Source organism: Kogia breviceps, chromosome 3 (assembly GCF_026419965.1).
Source record: "Kogia breviceps isolate mKogBre1 chromosome 3, mKogBre1 haplotype 1, whole genome shotgun sequence".
NCBI classification, from domain to species: Eukaryota; Metazoa; Chordata; class Mammalia; order Artiodactyla; family Physeteridae; genus Kogia; species Kogia breviceps.
The window spans coordinates 171,094,684-171,107,643 of record NC_081312.1 but is presented as its reverse complement, the minus strand read 5'-3'; the positions used below and the strand labels follow the sequence as shown (position 1 = coordinate 171,107,643).

General features: G+C 46.3%; 1 protein-coding gene across 44 annotated transcripts in view; it reads right to left on the bottom strand.

Moving 5' to 3' along the window:
* PARD3 (par-3 family cell polarity regulator) overlaps positions 1 to 12,960 on the bottom strand; it is a 704,173-nt gene that overhangs the window by 61,589 nt on the left and 629,624 nt on the right. For 28 of the 44 annotated variants that reach the window (XM_067030330.1, XM_067030326.1, XM_067030325.1 and 25 more), the window contains one exon: positions 5,766 to 5,893. The exons of 9 other annotated variants lie outside the window; for them this stretch is intronic. In XM_067030330.1, coding sequence (XP_066886431.1) covers positions 5,766 to 5,893 — 128 coding nt within the window. Of the gene's footprint in view, positions 1 to 5,203; positions 5,288 to 5,765; positions 5,894 to 7,661; positions 7,759 to 12,960 lie in introns of those variants that run through there. 7 more of the 44 variants (XM_067030338.1, XM_067030336.1, XM_067030335.1 and 4 more) reach the window with 3 other exon arrangements.

Genomic DNA, 12,960 nt, shown 5'->3' with positions numbered 1-12,960 from the left:
ATCCATCCTTTTAATGGGAATTGGGCCATGTGTACCATCAGCCCAGGCAAGAATGCTTATATTTGATGGAATAGTTTATTTGCCTAAAGCACTGATTACCTTCACTTAAAGAGTCATAAATTAATCTGCTCAGAGCAATGAATGATGGAAAGTGCCAGCATGAAACCAAGGGATTTGACATTAATCATGAAACTTTAATTACTTGTTACTGATGTTATAGCAACAACGTGGGATTCCTTCACAGGTTAGTTATCAGTTTAAGGATAACCGGAAATAGGCTTCTTCACCCTTGGTCCACGGGGATCCACCAGCCCTGTCCATCCCCGTCTCCATCTCCATGATGCCAGAGGCTTTGCTCCACATAACCACGTACCGGAAGTTGCATTTAGAATCAGTCCAGGAAAACAGAGTCTTTTTGTATTCAAACACATTGAGAATTCACTAACGGTTTGTTCAGGGTGGAAATTATGATGATGTGGGAGAAAGAAGCTCTTGAAGCTAAAATTTTCTTCAAATCAAGAAGTTTAGAGAGAAGGAAGCAAACCTCCCTGAGGTTCAAAGTAAGACACTTGAGGAAAGTACATACACACAGATATGTACACATGGACGCATGGACACATGTACGCGCACACACACACACACACACACACACACACTCATGCTTCCTCAGAAAGGAAGCTAGCGTAGCAACAAGCTCTTGATTAAAGAAGAGGACGAGAGATGAGCAGGTTGTAGAGAAACACGAGAAAGCAGCAGACAGAGAGTTTCCTCCACTGGAAGATGAGGCATGCAGGCGCAGAGCACAGTGTGAGAGAGGCCGGGCGTCCCGCGGACACAGATCCAGCCCTGAGTCTGTGCATGTGGCTGTGTGAGCCTGGGAGGGTTATCCTCCCTGGGCCCAAGGTGCATCATCTGTGACACAGGCACAATCTCTAATCTCATAGGGTTCTGGGGAGAAATAAATGAAATCACAGACCTAAAATGCTCACAAAAGTGTGGCACATAGTACATGGTTCACTACTGGGTGACTTTGCCTCCAATAATTAGGCTCTGGGTTTGGGAGGGCATCTTTCTGACCAAGGGAAAAAAAAATAAACAAAAAGTTCAGCTTTCTGTCCTTTGTCTGAAGGGTCGGTAGAGATCAGGGAGCAGAGAAAGGCACCAAAGACTAACTGGAGAATCCTCACTCGGGGAAGCAACTCACAAACACGTCCCAGAGTTAGAATCAGAAGCAAGCTTTCCGCTGTCCCGGCATTGCTCAAAGGCCACGAATAACCACGGGAGCAACAAAGCATCATTCCTTCTTTATAGTCAACACGCAGGCTTGTTGGGTCCTGGAATGCGCTCACCGGAGACTCGTGAGTCGACCCAAAGCACGGACCCTGCCTCCTAGCGATGATGCCTGAAGACCACTGTCATGTGCAGGACACCCAGCAAAGCCCCAGCGCCTGAGGAAAGCCGTCAGTCACTGCGCTGAGGAGGACACACAGCGATGAAGAAAGACAGACCACAGCTGACACGGTGAGAGGCAGTCGAGTCACGTAATAAACGGGCCTGTCGGGGAGACTGGGTCAGGGTGTAGAGACACAGCCGGGGAGCAAGGTGGCTGGGCAAGAAGCCACCAATGGCAGGAGGAAAGGTGCAGAGCAAAGGTAAAGAAAAGCATTCAACAAAGAATCTTGAATACGTTTTTCTATCAGAGACTATGACCCAACATACTTTTCTACTACTCAGATTTAGAGCTGCCTTTTGGATACTAAGGCACTAAGCTAGGCATTTTTAGAAGGATTTTAAAAAAGAAAGTAAAACAGAAAAAAAGAAAACTAATTTAGGAATAAAAAAATAAAAGAGAAATCCTCCTCTGATTGAGAATTAAGTGTGTGGCCACTCGTGTCCCCTTTCCCCCGATCTCGTGTTACCACCTGGCTTGCGTTTCTTCCTGACATCTCACAATGCAACCTGAATTCTGCCTATAGGTTTCCTTAATCACAGTGAGAATTTACAAACCCCTCTGGTGCGTATACGTCTCTCTAACTGAAACCACCTCACCTAGCGCGCCTGATATGGAGTCCCGACCATTTGTTTTCTTTTACGCTCCACTTTGCAACTGAATTCTCTGTGTGTGCGTGAAATCGTTTTGGTATCAAATGCCACAGCAACTTGCTTAGACCAAAGTCCGCTAATTGTCCACATCCGAAGAGCTGAGGTCAAGTGTTTTTGAAGAATATCACATGTCAGAAACGGGGATTCGCCTCCAGCTCGTGCGGGTCACAGCCCCCCTCCGATCTCCAGCCTCTGGCTGAGTGAGGTTCCCTGCAAGGAACCAAGCTGTGTGCAAGGCCCTGCATTCCTCATTCCCTCACTCAGAGATGCGCATTGAGGAATTACAGTCGACCCTTGAACTGCATGGGTTTCAACTGCACGGACCCGCTTATACATGGATATTCTCCAACAGTAAATACCTCAGGACGACAGGCTCTGTGGTTGGTTGAATCCATGGATACAGAGGAGTCGTGGATGGAACCATGGATACGGAGGGCTGAGAATAAGTTATATGCAAATTAACCCCCCAACTGTACCCTCTAAAAGAAGTGAAGGGGCTGTACAGGCCGACCAGCCCCGCTCACCTAAACTCACACGGCTCTTTCGTTTTAAGATTTCCACTTTTCTCCTATCTGCACAGAATAAAATGGCTAATAGTAAGGGAGTTATAAATGACCAGAGGGAAAGTTCTGATTCTTTAGGGAAACACTAACTGACAGCAATAGTCCCAGCAGCAGCAAGCCTCTGGTGCATGGAATTACAGGTGCTTCTACCTGTGCTTCTGGGGGAGAGGAGGGGAGAGCTGGAGAGGGTTAGGAGTGGAGATGGAGAGGGGGCACCAGGGTGAAAGGATCTGTTGAACTGAGCGACTTTGGAAGGTAAGCAGGAGGAATCCGGTGCACCCGGCTCTCTGGGGTCCTCTCCCCAAGGACGGGGCCCCAGAGTCTCTCCTCCCACCAGGTCCCCCCACCCCTAACCCTCCTCCTCCCCTTCCCTAGTCCTGGCCACTTCCCATCTCACTTTCTTCTTACACACACTTTATGAGAGCTCTCCTCCATGTCTTACAGATACTCTCAAACACAACTCAACTATAAGAAGCCAAACATTTTGCCAATAAGATCAGATCACAGCCCCGGCGCGGACAGCACCATCCGCGTGCGCCGTGATGCACAATGGCCACTGCGTGGCTGGGACAGCAGGGCCGCACCGCGCGTGTCAGGCCGTCCCCATCCTCACGCTCGCCTTTCTGATGGAGGGCAAGCTGACAGGCTGCAAGAAGGGAACTCACACAGGAGAAGCTTGCGGGCCTCTCACTGTCGCGGCCTCTCCCCTTGCAGAGCACAGGCTCCGGACGCGCAGGTTCAGCGGCCATGGCTCACGGGCCCAGCCGCTCCGCGGCACGTGGGATCTTCCCGGACCGGGGCTCGAACCCGTGTCCCCTGCATCGGCAGGCGGACTCTCAACCACTGCGCCACCAGGGAAGCCCAACAGGAATAGTTTCTTGTGTAAGCCTTGAAGTGTTGCCCATTTGATGCTCTGGGGTGATTCAGGCGGCGGCCTCCCCGCAAGGGCTAAGGGCAGCAGAGCACAGAGGCCTTTATATCCATATCTGCTCACGTTCCAAATGTGAGCACCAAAGCCCTCGGGAGCAATGAGCGTTACAAGATAGTGGTTTAGGGCTTCCCTGGTGGCGCAGTGGTTGAGAGTCCGCCTGCCGATGCAGGGGACACGGGTTCGTGCCCCGGTCCGGGAAGATCCCACGTACCGCGGAGCGGCTGGGCCCGTGAGCCGTGGCCGCTGAGCCTGCGCGTCCGGAGCATGTGCTCCGCAACGGGAGAGGCCACAGCAGCGAGAGGCCCGCGTACCACAAAAAACAAAACAAAACCAAACAAAAAAACCCCAAATAGTGGTTTAGGGTCGGGGTTGGGCAGGGTGGGGTTTGAATTCTGGTGGAATTACATACTAGTGTGTGACCTTGAGGGGAGTACCTTAAATTCTGAGTTGTTTCCTTGGAAGACGTGCTCTCCAAGGTCTTGTCTAGACCTAAACTTCAATGACTCTTGCCTAGAGTGGGCTAAATAACAGTTATGCTCCTGTGTAAAGGAAAGGATACTTCTGTACTCAAAGGAGACACAGCTGTACAGATTGAGAGAGGACAGCTGAGTGATCGAGTTCCCACGCTAGGCAGTGCCCCTCCTGGTACAGAGCTGCACTCACACCCACGTGGCGCGGCTGACCCGGGTCAGTGCAGTGAAGTCCCCCAGGGCTGTTACGGTGATTATTTAACATTAAAAGGACTCACCTTTATTGGAATCAGGATCACTTTTATATCAGTCGGTCAAATTTGCCCCACCCCAGCACTGTTTTCCTCCCGATTCCAAACGGTCTACTTGATATAAACATGGTAAGTAGACCGTTTTCCACCCAAAATGTTTTTGTCACGTGGTTTTGAAATCGTGTTCCCTACAAACGCCTGTAAGAATTGTGATGATAGGAGTGACTTCTTTGGGGAAGTTTGGAAAGCTGAAGGTTTTTAAACACTTTCATTATTTACAATACTTAGATGGAAGATGGCTATTATTTCAATATCTTAGGGCGCCGTTACCTGAGGGCTCTCCAGGCTTTTGGCAGAGAAGCCCTGGAGCAGAGGGGCCTCCACGTGGGGAGCCCGGCAGGGAAACCCTTCTGGCTCAGCCATCAGCTAGGCTGGTGGACATCCCGGGCCTCTCTGAGGTTCAACACCGAGCCGAAGCAAGGATGGCAGGACGGCAAGAGAGGCAGCTTTGGGACCACTGATCCCCCCTAAATATGGTGCCTGCAGCGTTTAGCACCTATCCTTTTGGAGAACTCTAGATTTACAAGATACCATTTATCCTAGTTACCCCCGAGCCGAGCAAAGTAAAAGTTCTCTTTCCATTTCTCAGTTGAGGAATCTGTCTCCAGCCCCATGGGAGGTCGCGGAACCAACACAGTTAAGTCCCCTACATGCGAACCTTCAAGCTGCGAACTTGCAAAGACGTGAACCTGCATCTGGTTCCAGCGAGGAACCAGAACCTGTGCCATCAACGACAGGCGTGACAGAAATCGCAGCTGGCCCTCCGTGTCCTGTGGCTGGCGATCCTTCCCGCTCTACAATCTCCCCCCCTCCTCTCTCTCCTCCCGTCCGTAACTCTTCTTACCTGTGCACTCGATGCCAGCTCCTGTGTGCCAGCTGTTGTACTACTGTACTTTTCAAGGTACTGTACTGTAAGATTAAAGATGTCTCTGTTTTTTAGGTGTTATGTGTGTGAAAAGTATTCTAAACCTCTTACAGTGCAGCACTATGTCGCTGATTGTGCTGGTCGGGTACCTAGGCTAACTTTGTTGGACGTGTGAACGAACTGGACTTACAGACGCGCTCTCAGAACGGAACTCGTTCATATGTAGGGGGCTTCCTGTGGCAGAACCCAGGTCTGACCCCTAAGCCCAGTCCTCGTGGATCAAGCCCCTTCGGGTCCAGTGGGGGAGCTGTCCGGTGAAGGTGTGGGCATCTCCTGAAACACCTCCCTCCTGCTCTCCCCGCCACGTGGTAAGGTGGCCTCTAAGTAAGCGATGATTCCCGCCATCTACGTGCGGTTCTTCGTTATTGGAGAAGAAGACGGTGCACTGGGGAGGAGGGATTTCCCAAGGGACAAGGGCGGGGAGGATGGCGACACTCGGGGGCGCGGGTGGGGTGCCCGTACCGGGGCAGGGAGCTGTACTGGCGCTGGGCCTGCTGGAAGCTCTCGCGCTCCTCCTGCCGTCGTCGCTGCATCTGCACCTCCACCGACACCGAGTGCCGGCCGCTCTGCGCCGACGGTCTGGAGTTGGGCTGCGGGGGGTGGAAAACGCAACACGAGTCACGAGAAAGGAATTACGAATATCACAGCACCGGTGGCTATTTCCATTCTCATAGACTGACTTAGAAACAATTTGCAACTTCTGTGAATTTCTTAAAAATCGAGTGCAATCTTCTCAAGAGGCATCTCATTGATCTTGTGAGCCCATCATCCTAAATTTTAATTACGGCTTTAGAATGGTTTAAAATTGAGACGTCCACCTTTCTAGTGTGCCTAAGTGAGGTTTGGTAAATGCTGACATTAGACACTAGTTTACATCCCTTGTATATACAGCAAATACGGGGGAGCAAAGCTGCTCAGAAATCTAGAAGTCAATGCCAAAAAATATAAAAATTTGCTACAATAATTCACAACACTGGGAAAGTCCAAGGGTGCACACGTTAAAGTTGGCCACGCTGGTGAGTCTTTTCGGTCGTTATGTATTTTACTCTAGCAGTAGGATACAATGTAGCTGATTCCCCTTTTATTAAAGGATGACAGCTAAATTTTGAACCGAGATTACTTGAAATTAGGCAGCGTTCACCACGTACAGGTCGTCCAATCCACGGATGGCAGCCGCGTGTGAACAGAAACACTTATCAAAAGAATGAATCTGCATGCTGACAGCTACTGGAATTGGTTACGAAATAATACATTTTGCCTTTGTTATGAGGATATGGCATTTTTACCTAGGTTAATTATACGCTACAGAGAAATTTTCCATCCTCTGGCTAAATACTTTGGTCAGCAGGTCGTCTGTTCATTGCTACCGCTGCCCAAGACCAGATATTGAGTGATATATGATGCTGAGCCCCTGTGGATGCTTTAGCTTCTCACCATCAGCGTTTAGCTCACCTTCGAGATCTGGCCTTTTGAAAGCAGCTCCACTCAAAATAGACAACAATGCCTCTAACTTCACAAAACAGCTGACAATGAATGGTTGATCATGGCGTCAATGGCAGTCGCTCTTATGTAATCCTTTTTAGTGCTCGCCGGACCTCTGCCCCCTTTGTGTTATGCAACATTGCGCAATAGGCTTATTCTGAATGAAGACTGTCTGTTATAAGCAAGTTATTGATTTTCTTTTAGAGTTGAAAGCCAATGAGAGCCTTGGGCTCGATAATCATTTTCTGAAATCATTTGAGTCTCAGCATTCATTTGGAGCACGCGGTAAGGTAACACGTGGGTTTGTTCCTTAAAGAGTGGCTCCTCTGGTTGGCTTTTGTGCAAAGAGAAAGAAAGTGATCTCTACTGTCCCCTTTCTGCCTAGCTAGCATATCCCATTTGTTGGTGAGCAATGATGAGGTAACATGCAGGACAAAATTTCAAAGCATCATCAGCGAGCATATTAAAAATATCCCGATACAAAAATAATGGGTGAAGAGATTAGGCTTCACAATACCCCAGTCTCTACTGGTGGATGTTTATAACCACACGCCTTGGAACAAATGTGTGTTCGGAGACCCACGCCACAACACCGTTCAAATAACATCAGTGGTGCCTTCAGCAAAGAAAACACATTGCCGGGTGAGCTCTGCTTATACAAACAAAGCATGAAGCAATTGCTCATCGACAGCATTACGGAGACAGAGAGTTTCTTCCATGACCCTTGATGAGGCCGGCCCCGAAGAGCGCTGAGCTGACCTATTATCGGTGGGGAGCCCGGGGAAGGGCCACTGGACGGGGAAAGTGAAGCAAGCAAATACGCCTTCAAAAAGAACCCCATTTTCCTTTCCTTTACACCCAGTCTAAGGTACACACATGTGTCAAACAGTCTTGAAAGGCCTGGCATTCTGCTGCAGGATTTAGTAACCAGCTTTTCAAGCTCACGCCGTTCTGTGACACGCTGCTTGTGGAGCTGTAAAAACAAAATGCAAGGTCTTGTAGAAAGCTGTTTCTCCTAGAGGCCTGAAAATTTGATTCTGATGGAGGGAAAAAAAAAAAAAAGTTGAAGGGCTTTTGCTTCCGCTACTGTGCGTTTTCTGATACTGTTTATCAGTGGCACATCTGGTTGGATCTGGATGAACCCCAGTAATGAAATTATCATGGGATCTGAAGACTCAGAAGGAGGGAATGGGTTTGGAATCAGCAAACTGACATATTTCATTCTGTTTGCTCACTCTGGTGAAATACAAACCTCAGCCTTACTATTAATATTTTACTCTCTTTCTCTTTTCAGAGCATGCAAAAGAGTAGGTTATTAGAAAGAACCACCGGGACTTCCCTGGTGGCACAGTGGTTAAGAATCCGCCTGCCAAGGCAGGGGACACGGGTTCGATCCCTGGTCGGGGAAGAGCCCACATGCCGCACAGCAACTAAGCCCGTGCGCCACAACTGCCGAGCCTGCGCTCCTCAACGAAGAGTAGCCCCCGCTCGCTGCAACTAGAGAAAGCCAGAAAGCCCGTGTGCAGCAACGAAGACCCCACGCAGCCAAAAAAGAAAAAGAAAAGAAAGAAAGAGTCACCCTTATTTTTAGGATGAAAGTTGACTGGGCCGCAGATTTCAAGGAAGATTGTGTGCATGACGGGTCCAGAGCAACAATGAGAGAAGGTCGTCCTGGCAAGTTTTCTACTTGGCCTGAATCAAAAATAACCTGATTCATGATTTCAATGAAGATCTCATAAAAACGTAAATTGTGGGGACAGTCTTACCACCGACAGCCCCGACTTTAAGACGCTGTGGTTCTGTGGTTTTCATCCCTACGGCAAAAATAGAATAATTTATCTAGAGTCCAAAATCCCAAAAATAAAGATGGCAATGAAAAAAGAGATCAGGTTTATCTGAAAACATGTTTTCAGATAAAACAACATGAGCAACTGCAACAACAAAGCGACATCTACACAGGGAAACACGCAGGGAACACACATAATTGCAATGATTCCAGAGATTCACCAGACAGCAAGGCAACAGCTCAGCTTTAAGAGTGCAAATTATAAATAACCCTGGCCTTGTTTGTGATGAAGTTGGTGACAAGCAGCGACCTTTTAAGTAAAAAAATAGCCCAGGTTGCCAAGGCCATAATAATGACAGAGGTTGTAAGACAGAGGTATATACATGATTATCTCTCACACAATACACTGGAGAACCACGATATGCGACTGTCTTCATGGCTTATGTTTAAAGCCATAAGTGAAAATGATGCAGGTTGCTTTTGTAAATGAGCTTCAAAGTACTGGTCTTTATTGTGATTATGAAGAGATACGATTTATATTCTATAAAAAATTACATAAAGCTTCGAAAACTGCACAGTTTTGGTATCACTAACGTAGAACAAAATATTGAAAATATCCTCTGTACGGTGTTTCACTAAATTAAGTCCTTACTCATTTCTCTCCATTAAGTAAAAATCATCCTTATTTTTCCAAAATAAAAATAGACAACACAGAAAATAAAAATACAAAACCCAAACTGTCAATAGACTAAAGAAAGAACAAAAATAAATTTATACTGTACAAATTTTCAGTACTAATTTGAACTAGGTGATATTATAAGACTTTTAGAGCTTCGTATAAAAGTGTGTGTGTCTCTTATGAAATAAAATTCATTAGTTTTATTAACAGTTATTACTGTTTAAATAATCTAATTTTTCTTCATATAGATAAGAAAAAGAGCATGTATGCATATGTGTGTGTGCACTTGTATATATTCACACATACACATATATGTAATAGTCTTATGAATGAGAATTTAGGGTGGGTTTTCTAAAATTATGAATAATAAAAAGTTCAAAATTTCACATATGTCCAGGGCATGTAGAGAAAACGAAAATAAAATGCAAGAAGTTTCTGTGCTTTGGATGAAAACCCATGATGAAGATGATGATAACGATGAAACAAAGAACAGTGATATCCCTTGAGATTTCAAGTCCTTATTTTAGCAGTTCAAATGCACTGCAATCCTAGTATGAATTCCACATTCCGATAACAAATAGTCACTTAATCATGTGAAAAGTGTAAGTCGTTTACTCTGTTTAAAAGTGGCCACTGCTAGTATTGGTAATGATTTTCCATAGAGGACTTACTGCCAGCCGCTAATCCAAATAAAGTTAACTTTTGCCTCTAGATCCTGTCCTCCCTGCCCTCCCCTCTACCCATCACACACTGTACTTACACAGCTATCGATTGAACTCTGTGGGTTCCGAAAGTTGAAAAGCCTAATTGCTACTAATGATGTGAGTAATGGTTGAAAAATTGCCACACACACCAATTTCCCTCATCAAGATTTTATAAATATGTGTTTTGGTCTTAACGCACTATTTGTCTTCTCATCTTTCCCAACCAGGGTTTGGATCTATTTTCCCATCTTCATCAGCAAGTAGGTTGAGAATAAAGGAGCAGCCCTCCGGTGTCCCTCACTGATGGGTGGTATACGCACCTCACCACCCGAGGGTTCTGTGGGTAGAACAGCCCGCGGGTCATGGAGGCTTTGGCCGGGAGGGTGGGTCACGGGACTCCAAGAAAAGGGTCTATTCTGCAGCAGCACAGAGACACCCTTGCCATAACTAAAGGGCACCCCTTTGCTGCACGAACGGTTTCCTCCAGGTGGAGTTTCAAGAGAGGTGATTGCCACCCAACTTGAACTGGAGTAACACACAAGCAAGGCTATCAGCTAAGAAGGTATTTCTTTTTTTTTTTTTTTTTTTTTTTGCGGTACGCGGGCCTCTCACTGTTGTGGCCTCTCCCATTGCGGAGCACAGGCTCCGGATGCGCAGGCCTAGCGGCCATGGCTCACGGGCTTAGTTGCTCCGCGGCATGTGGGATCTTCCCGGACCAGGGCACGAACCCGTGTCTCCTGCATTGGCAGGCGGACTCTCAACCACTGCGCCACCAGGGAAGCCCGAAGAAGGTATTTCTTGAGTCCAGGCGTGGAGGCCCATTAGGAGGAAATGACAGCAGATATACCTCTGAAGTCTTAAGAAAAGGAAGACAAGAAGAGAAGCATCATCTCCTCAAATTCCCCAGGTCCAGGGAATGCGGTCTAGGGATGCAGGATGGCTGTGCAGTGTGACTGGCCCTCTTGCGAAAGCAGCCAAGAACCGAAACGGGAAAGGGCAGTTGTTAAAAGTCCAAGGCAGGAAAATGGAGAGAGGGACAGATTTTTTGTATTTGTTTAAGGACAGACAGCTAGGAAGAAAGCTCGGGGGAGAACAGGATATTCACATCGTGGAGGATCAATTTTCTATCTGAAGGACTAAACTACTTTCAGTCACTACCCACCCAGGATGGAAAGGATTTAGCAATACAGCTATTAAAAGCTCCATTATCCCATCCATCAAAAGTCTCAGCCAGTAAGTCTGCTTGTGGGCAACACTCAGGTATCTGTAAAGTTTTAACAGCATACTGTACTTAGGTCTGCAGCCTGCAATTTAATTCTTTTAAAAGCAACACTAAGTCCTGTCCATATCTGAGCTCTGTGATAAACCCTAACCTCAGCTACTGTTCCATTATCTTAAAGAAAGATTGACAGCAGCTTGCTGCTTTATTTATACTGCACCTGGCACTGCTTTGGGGGAAGAAGTTGCTTTTTCTTCTTCTTCTTTTACTCAGCCTGGGAGAGAATTCACTTCAGTTATGGAGCTAAGGAAATGTCCTGGGCCTCTGCTCATCGAAGGACCTTTTGTGCCACACATCAGCTCCCTCAGGCCCAAACGTGATTTTGAACAAAAGCCCAGGAACGGGTGCATACTGTTCTGCTAGAGTAGAGAGAACATTCTGAAAATGGATGAGTTGAAAAGGGCCCCTTGGAAGAATTGTCTGCAGCATCTCCCTCTGTAAGTAAAGTCATTGCCTTGGATATTTTTCTAAATGATACATCTGACTGCACTTCATGTGTGGGCATTTCTGACAAGCGGGACAATTTCAATTAATATGGTCTAAGCCGTACACACAGTTTGAAGACGGGCTTGTGGTTCCTTAACACTAAAATGATTACAAATAATTCCAGTGGGTGAGATCCTGGCCTCATCCTTTCCAGACACAGGGATCTTTCAAGGTCAGAATGCATACGGGAAAAGAATCAAGATTCCAAGATATTCAAAGCTCATTTTGTAAAACAGATAACAAAAACTATAGGCTACGTGACATTTTGAACAACTGAGCAGCTCTGAATAAGGCGACGATGAGAACTTGTATGAAAATTAATACACTGAGTAGAATTACAGTCACTTTACACTCATTTACACGATCTGTAGAACGGAGAGTACACAGCAAGATCCCAATTGTTTGATAAATGAATGAATGAATGAATGAATGAATAAATAAATGGAGAAGGTCAACTTCTGACCCACAATTTAGGAAATTATTCCATTCCCAAGGTAATCAGCCTGTCATCCAAATAATTCCCCGCTCAATCATTATAGGAAACGACCATACAAGCCAAGTTGTCCGTCTGAAGTTGCTACGGCATTTTGATACCCAATAATTTGGCCTATGACCTTCAGTAGTTGAGTTTCCCAACGTACAAGACATTCTCAAACATTTTTTTCCCCAACATGATTGCTCATATTAAGCAGATAACATAGAAACATGTGGCAAAATATTCATGCCCCGCATTAAAAAAAAAACTTATAAAGAAAACTAAGAGATACCAAATGGTTGCCACCTCTCCCAGCGCAAAAATTCTAGCGCTGAGAAGGAGGAAATGCTCATTTAGCCTCCAACAGACCCGGGGATCTTGCATGTGGGTAACTAACCAGAAATAATTCCAATTAATTTTAGTTCCCAAAGATGGATTCCTCTGTTTCTCCAAGTTATATATTCAAAATATTTTCCAACTTCAAAGAGGTGTTCTTTCAAGCTTTTTCTGGGCCCACCCACAATCAATTTGGGTGTGGTTTCTCTGTGTTCAATAGTCCCTGCATCCCCCTCTCAAGACTGTAAAAGCATGCCTTCCCTTTGTATCAGTTCCACGGTTGGATCCTAAGGGCATTCTTTCTTTGTTTTCCAGAACCAAACACAATAACAGAACATAATCAACACTCAAGAAATCTGGCGAGTCAAATGATTAATTATGGACGAAAACATGCAGTCTGGATAATCCACACTCCCTGGTAAAGTAAAAG